General features: G+C 44.7%; 1 protein-coding gene across 1 annotated transcript; it reads right to left on the reverse strand.

The window, feature by feature from the left end:
* Positions 1–251: 251 nt before the first annotated feature.
* CCN3 (cellular communication network factor 3) lies at positions 252–8,033 on the reverse strand. Its single transcript, XM_070392151.1, has 5 exons — positions 7,842–8,033; positions 7,495–7,720; positions 6,152–6,406; positions 4,517–4,731; positions 252–1,779 (listed from the first exon to the last, which is right to left on the reverse strand). Exons 1-5 carry the CDS (start codon positions 7,923–7,925, stop codon positions 1,483–1,485), a joined length of 1,077 nt encoding a protein of 358 aa, XP_070248252.1. The 5' UTR covers positions 7,926–8,033; the 3' UTR covers positions 252–1,482.
* Between the last annotated feature and the right edge of the window lie 313 nt (positions 8,034–8,346).

An 8,346-nucleotide genomic window follows, 5' to 3' on the forward strand; every position in this document is an offset into this window, starting at 1 on the left:
AAGAAAATATCAGTAACTGAGTTGTTGGTTTGGGTAAACATTGTGGAAAATATTTGAGGCCTGGACAGTAGAGAACACCTAACTCAGGAAGAGCTATCTTTCATTTCCCTCATGGTGAGAGCTTGTAACTTCATCTAAATATATCCACATTGCTTTCAGTGCTTGGTATCTGATTTAATTTGTACATTTTAATTTTGTTTATATTTCTAATAAACAACTGATAAAGCACAAAGTAATAGCAAAGTCACACATTGATAAGATCATGTTTATTTAGTGCTATCTGACAAGTAGAGAAAGTAAAAAGAATATTTTAAAAATGTATAATTTATATTTATATAAATACTTTTAAGGAGAAAAGTTGAACACATCTGGTGACATTAGGCGAATGTATGCATTTAAGTTTGCAGCCTATCTTGTAGCCTGACAACTTAGATGCAAGTATGTATGCACCCATATCTTGTTTGTGAGTTTGCATAAGTAGGGCCCAAGGATAAGTTATGGGCAGGTCTACAATACATTCTAAACTCCCATAAGATGTGTGTTCCTGTGCCATCCCACTTATGTCGGCTTTGTTCTTCTGTTTTAAAATTTCATTACAAGCACATTTGAATGTCATCCAAGGTTGTAATCAGGTGTTTTGGCCCTCAGTTTACTCATCAATAAGATGAGAGGATCTCTGCTGACAGGCTCTGCTTCTTCTGAATGAAAACACTATGAGCCCCAGAAGCCTGCAGCATATACAAATGTAGGGGGGCTGGTGAGGTCCAGTCATTGTCATCTCTGTATTAGGGGGAGTTTTCTGTTCAGCTTCTTTCTATTGGAAAGGAGTCAATTTGTCTGACATGGAGCAAGTTTATGATACCAGTCCATTTAACTAACTGTAACATTGTATTACTGCAGATACAGCTCGTTTCCTAGTTTACAACTAAACACAAAACTAATAGACTCTGTATTCCAAGTTGAAGAGCTCTATGTTTCCCGGATCTTGACTTGGAAGTTCAGAGCTGAGCTACACAAAAAGAGCTCAGCGGAGACCCCTCAAGTCAAACCTCAATATATGGTGAAATAATTGTATGATGACATGGTCAGTATGATGCTGGACTTCCCTGGGTCATTCCTGACAGGGACATTTTCTTGAAATTGCACTAATATATAACAAAAAAAGATGAGTGTGATGTGATGCAGTCTATATCTGATTTCTTAAATTTATAGACGTTTTCATTCGCAGTAAACACCACAGAACAGTAAGTCATCTCTAAGCACTATCCTGAGTTTTCCTTGATTCCAAGTTTACAGTTAATCATATTTTCCATTAAGAAAAAATAAAAAGACAGCTAGAACTGACCTCATATGACCACAGAAAATACATAGGACTCAGGGGCAAAAATCATAATTCTCGCGATTTTTCTTATATTCTTTTGAAGATGGGTCACGCAATAGCTATGGTTTGCCTCTGTAGGTGGGCTTCTCCAGGGACCCAGGTTACATTTTCCCTCTGCTGGTGCTCGGCTTTAACTCTTGGAGGAAAGCCTCGTTGTTGTGAGGACAGTTGTTGTGACAGGTGCAGGTCCCAATGACCATCATCGGCTTCTTGATGATGTGCCCCGGGGAGCACTGGAACTCTACCTGGATGGTTTTGGTGTTGTGAGGGGTGCAGCACCGGCCATCGCTGCAGACTCCACAGTACCTGGGCTTGTAGGTATGCAGGCTTGTGCAGTTCTTGAACTGCAGGTGGATGGCTTTGAGGGACTTCGTGGTGCGCAGACACTTTTTTCCTTTCTGAGAAAGAAGCAAGGGAGTGATGCACAGATGGTGACTCTTCCTCCCAGGACCATTTTAGGGGTATGGATTAACTTGCTAGTTGCCTGCCCAATATCCATTGCTCTTTATTTTTTGCTAACAGGACATTAATTTTGTGTGGGCAACGTGGTCAGCTAAAAGTGCTTTCCCAGAATATCTGGGAGCTTAGGACGGCCTTGTGACAAAGTTCTGGCCAATGACACACAAGCCACGGGATTCTGGGAAATTCTTTGCCCTTCAGTCAGATACCGTTCTTTATTGCTTCCTGCGTTCATTTTCCTTCCTACCTAGAATGTGGAAACTATGCCCCATTTTGCACAGTCGTCTTTTGATCTTGGTGGTAAACTAAGAGTAAAAGCATATGTATGATAAAGAAACCAATATTATTAAGCCACTATAACAGGGTTTGGTGTTTCTTATAGCTAAATGCATTCTTAGGTCTTATAAAGCAAAAGAGAATAAATTTGGCATTATTGCAAGTCCACTAATGTTTCAAACATTTTGCAAACGTTAACTCACATTAACCTTATCAACAACATTTATTCATACAAGGAATAGTTGTTAATGTAAAGAACAATTGCCCAAGTTTTAGAGATAAATAAATAAAATCTCAAGGAGCTAAAGTGAACATCCAGTAATTGAACTTGTCTAATGCAATGCCCACTTCTTTTACCATATGGCTATTTTCCATAAAGGCGAAATAAGTGGAGAATTAATTGAATATTCCATTAGTAATGGTTGATGAAGAATCCTGATATTGATACTTCAGCAAGGAATTGATAATATGTTTATTTCCTACTCAGATTTCTTTACTTACTAATTTGCCACAATTCTCTACTGCTCTTGACCTTCCTGGGCACAGCCCACAGATTGTGGGGTGATGAGACTTGGAATTTTATGAAATTAGTGGCTCTCAAACTTCTGTGTGCATCAAAGTCATCTGGAGGTTTTGCAAAACCACAGATTGTTGGGTCTTACACCCAGAGTTTCTGACTCAATAGGTCTGATGGGGACCCCAATAATTCGCATTCTAACGAGTTCTTAGATGCTGCTGCTGATCTGCGGGCCACACTTTGAGAAGCACTATCTCCCACTTAAGAATCTCCCGAAAAGGAAGTAACAATTATGATGCTAGTATTTTCCTAAATTCTAGGTACATTCCTAGAATCTTTAAAAAATATATTTACCATAAAATATTTTAAACATAATATCTCCCAATTTAAACTGGGTGCAAGAAAACATAAATTTTAGTTAAAGAAACAGTAAAAAGCATGATATGGAAAATATTATTGATAAAGAAGTTAGTGTGTCTGAAATACTTAAGGTCTTCTTGTTTCTTTCTTTTTTATATTTAATATTTGGCATATATTCTTGCCAACAACCACAAAAAAATACAAGGGCAGCAATATCCCTTTGTGTATGTATGTGTGTGTGTGTGTGTGTGTGTGTGTGTGAGAGAGAGAGAGAGAGAGAGAGAGAGAGAGAGAGAGAAAGAGAAACAGAGAGATAGAAAAATACTGCTTTGTGGGTGAACCTGCATGACCATGTTACATGTATGTTAGAATTCCCTTATGTGTAGGGAAGTGCATATAATTTTAGGGATAAGGAATCTCTAGGTATTATTTCTAAATTGATGAAAGAAGCAAAGTTAGGATGGACCTTAAAAAGTCATATAGCTCAGCAGCCATATAATGAATGCAACTACTAGAGACTCTTATTTTAGCAATAAATAGAAATTTTAAATAATGATGCCTAATGTTAACAGAGTAATCTATGTCCAGAGCTTTGCTAATTCATTCTATTTAATCCTCATGATTCCTTTGAAATAAGTACTGTCAATGACCCTATTATATGGGGGAAGGAATGGAGGCTTAGAAGTTAAGAAAATTGCCTAAGAGCCCACGGCTAGTTGGTGTGAGAAGCCAGGATTTAAAGCCAGGCTAGCTGGCTCCAGAGATATGTAAATCTTTCATTGCTAGGGACTATTTTATTTTGGCCTTAGGTTTGTCCAAGGGTCCATATAATAGTTTAATTTGGGGGTATTGCATTTATCTAGGGTTCTGGTAACAAGGACGGTGAGGTCATCCGGAAGCAATCCAAGCTTCTGATCTGCATGCCTTGTACTCAGCGTTAACACACTGAGTTGATATAATACCAGCAAAAAAGGAAAGAAATGTTCTATTTTATTTGGCATATACAGCCTTATGCTGGCAAATGTACTAGTTCCACTAAGCTTTTTAAAATACTGAAAATAATTCCCAGACAGCCATTCATTTCTTCATCAACAGTGTTTTATCAAGCACACACGATGGACCAGGCAGAATGCTGGGAACAGAGTGGTGAATAAGGCAGCTATAATTCCTACTCTGTTGATTGAATCCAAGGGGTGAAATGCCCTCTCTAAAATCAGCTTCCCTTGGCAATTGAGTAGCCAGTCTTTTCCAGGAATGGAATGAGCTTTGCCATACCCTTCTCAATTGGGGACATTATGATAATTGCCCGGCCCCTCCTTCTTTACCCGTGAGCCTGCTGTGAGCTGCCTGGGTTATTTCAATACATTAAAGAGAAAAAATAAAAGAAGGTAAACTCATTCACTTCAGGAACCTCTCTGCCTTTTCCCTGGGGTTAACTCCCAGCTAGAGCTGACCTCTAGTCAACTAGTGTCGCAGTCATTTTTCTAAAGCTTGGACTCCAATGAGGCCAGGCCGCCGCCTACCTTGTCTGTTGGTTGCCTGTGCTCCTGTTCACAAGGTCGCACCATACAGAGCCGAGTCCGCTTCACCATCTCGCACTGCGGATTCCTGTTGGTGACCTGGGTGGAGAAGCCCATGCCACAGCTCTTGGAACATGCGCTCCACTCTGTGGTCTGTTCAATGCAGTTGGTACTTGAGTCAGAGACTGCAACTCCTAGCGTGGTTTCTGTCCTGTAGGCTATGAGAAATACAAAAAAAAAAAAGAGAGAGAGACAACCAGGCAGAGTAAAACGTGAGGATCACAAAGTGGCTTTGTCCATCATCATCAGATAGAAGGTCTCAGCCAATTCTGTGCCTCCTAAAACTCGGGTGTTTTCAGGGACAGAATGGATTACTCTATTTATAAACTCCTAACAGGTTGCACTATGCCTGGCTCATTGTGGGCATTTAGGAAATCTTTGTGGAATGACTGTTTAACCTGTCCTTAAGTCTCAGGGTCCTGGCCGGGTGGCTCCGTTGGTTGGAGCATCTTCCTGTACACCAAAAGTTTGCAGGTTCGATTTCGGTGAGGGCACATACCTGGGTTGTGGGTTTGATCCCTGGTCAGGGCGTGTACAGCAGGCAACCGATCCATGTTTCGCTCTCATCTCTCTCTCTCTCTCTCTCTCCCTTCTTCTCTCTCTAAAATCAATAAAAAAAAATATCCTTAGGTGAGGATTAAAAAAACAAAGAAGCTTAGGAATTTTAAGAATATAGAGCAGTTTAGCATCAATGACCATTCCATAAATTACAGTGTTTCAATATGTGATTTCTTACAGAAAAAAGATCATGCTGAAATTTTAATTGGATGAGTAAGTAGAACCAACTCAAAATTGTGATGAAAGCAATACTTTGCCTTAGAGAGGTGGTCCTGGTGATTTGGATTACGGGATATAGACACTTGGACTTTGATTATGAAAAGTTGTGTCTCAACATTTCATATCATGACTTGGGGCACGTCTTCTCTTCGACATGGCAGTGTTCCTATCTGCAAGGCATGGCTAATAATGTCTGCATACCACCAGTAGATGTAATCTGGCTGGTGAATGGCTTCTAAAATATTCTTTACTGGCTCTTGAGTTTCTCTCCCTACCCGAAACTATTTCCTTTATAAGATGAAACAAAAAGCAAAGCAAAACCAAGATTCTGAAGTGTCACTTGACCTTTCCTGCAGCATCTGGAAAGGTGGCATTTCTCTGTGACACCTGTCCAGTGATGAGTAGCATTCTTTAGGGAGGCTGGTTTTGAGAATGCACAGCTAGTGTGCAGAATCCACAAAAGGGAGTGATTTTTTTTTTTACTTGTATCATTGTAATGTGAATAAAGGTCAGGTAGATGGACTAAAATATACAGAGTAGTCACACAATAAGACCAAATCAGTCCCACTGCTGGAAAGAACCACTGAACTGAGCAGGTCTCTTTAGGAGAAACTGCATACTTCACTCAGTCGGCTAGGATTCCAAGCCCTGGTGTGTTAGTCTCAGTGGGCAATCTGGAATCCTCAGCTGGATGGCCAGAAATGGAGGCCAGTTTCTCATTGCGAATCCTCAAGGACACTCATGCTTCTGCCCACCTGTATCCTGTGCTGTGATCACCTTCAGGGAGCCCGAGTTTCTCACCTGGAAGGGCGTGCAGGTCCCCTAACGCCTCCGTGTCATTTGCGTCACAGATCCACTTTTCACAGCACTCCCCGGGCACTTCAACTTTTCTTGGAACCGGGCAGTCAGGTTGGGGTAGTAGCAGGTCCTCGTCACAGCGAGGCACGCAGCCAATCTGCCCATCTTGGCAGGTGCACTGGTATTTGCAGCTGGGCTGGAAGGTTTCTCCACTTTGGTAAATGACCCCGTCGAACACACAGTTATCTCCCTCGATCGCTAGAATAGCGGGGAAGCAGGGCAGAGAGGGAAGGGAAGAGAGAAAAACAAAGTCACAGTGTCTTGAGGACACCACATAAGATTTGTGGCACGTGTTCCAAAGCCCAAGTTGTTCATTGCCTGGTTGAGAGAGCCTGTTTTTTAAATCCATCTCCAGAGGAGAGATATCCTCACGAAGGGCTCCCAGAGCAAGAAAGATGCTTCAAGACCATCCAGCCCTGCCACTCATTTTATGGATGAAGAAAGAGGTGTACAGCTGAGAAATGACCCTCCCAAGGTCCCATAGCCATGTTCTAAAGTTACTTTGCAAGAAACTCCTCAGATTCTCCTCAGCCAGCAGCTTAGAATTAAAAAGAGAAGGAAGAAAGAGAGAAAGAAAGAAAGAAAAAAGCACTCATGTTCTCCAAATAGGTTAACTGGTCACATTGGGCAGAGAGTTAGAATTCCTTGGCATTCCAGCACAAAAAATCATTATGAACTTGGGGGCTATTCCAAGCCTCTAATCCAGAGAGGCAGGGCCAGCCTCCAACTAAATGGTGCACCACGTGGAAAGCCGATGCCCAATTAAGTTTCACCAGCCTGCACCGGCTGGCCACCTGCCTTTTGTTATTCACAGCCCAGGAGAGGGGTTACATAGTCGTCCCAGGAGACTTGAGGAGGTGGGGGTGGGCTTTGGCTCAAATAGGACTATTACAGATTTGAAAACGAACCTGCTGGACTGCAGTGGGGGAGCTGGGAGCCAGTGAGTGAGCCCTAGCGTCCATCACCCCCAAGCGTCCCCCTGGACATGTCCAAAGAAAACGACTTCACTGGCCCCTAACTCTGCTCTGCTCCCCATCCATCTCGATTCTTCTCTAGGGAGGCAAGTGACTGAGTGCTTCTCACCTCTGGCTTCGGGAGCTCCCCCAATCCCAGTGGCCCCCCAGCCCATGCCTGGCGCACAGTAAGTGCTCCATAAACATCACCCACAGCATCCTCATTACGGTGATTATTTGCGCATCAGTTTCTGGGAAGGGGGAGGGATAGGAAAGAGGGGGCAGCCCCAGCTAGCCTCAGAGAGAGGTCCGAGGTGGAGGGGGCAGGGTTACCCATGCAGATTCCAGTCTGGGCGCTGGGGTCCGCTCTGCGGTCACAGAAGAGGCCGCGGCTTTCTTCGCAGGGCTCCAGCTCCGAGCAGCTGTCGCCGCGCTGGCGGGCACACACCAGACAGCAAGAGCAGTCGTCCAGCACCGCTCTCACCCCGGGGGCGCAGGTCGGCGGCGTCTGGGGGCACCGGGCCGGGCAGGGGTTTGGGCAGCGTTGAGTCGTAGCCACCTGGGAGGCGGCAAGAAAAGAAGGAGAAACCTCTCAGCGGGATCAGTAAGGCAGAGTGACCCAGCAGGGGCCGCCCAGGAAGGCAAAGTAACCAGGGACACCTAAAGGGCGCGCCACTCACCTGTCCCAAGAGATGGAGGAGCAGGAAAGCCAGGCAGAGGCACTGCGTGGGCAGACTGAGACTCATGCTTTGCACACGCTGCATGCTCAGGCTTTTCCCTCCCACGTTTGCAAAACCAGACTTTCCACGCTGTGGATTGGCTCTGCTCACTTCCCTCCAGGTCCCCAGATCGCCTTCCTTCCCCAGCGCCACCGGTGCAGGTTTTATAGTGCGCTCCCCGGACGCGCACAAGCCGGTTGGCTGCAGCGCAGGGAGGAGGGGGGATCGGCTGGGTGGGGAATGGAATGAACCCCGGGGTTGCCATGGCAATTGGCCTTGGGTGCTGCTCTCCTTAGGGCGCGGCACCAGGGCCTGCAAGTGCCTGTGTGTGGCGACCGGCCTGTCCCAGAGCGCCGGGAGGGGCTTGGGTGGAGTCCCCAGGCCGGGACCCAGGCAGGGCTCGCTCAGCAAGCGCGTGGGAAGGAAACGCCCGTTTCCTCCTGGAAGCTGCTTTGCCTTCCCCGAG

The sequence above is a fragment of the Myotis yumanensis genome, unplaced genomic scaffold (genome assembly GCF_028538775.1).
Source record: "Myotis yumanensis isolate MYYU_CA2020_CCGP unplaced genomic scaffold, mMyoYum1.0.hap1 SCAF_15, whole genome shotgun sequence".
Lineage (NCBI taxonomy): Eukaryota > Metazoa > Chordata > Mammalia > Chiroptera > Vespertilionidae > Myotis > Myotis yumanensis.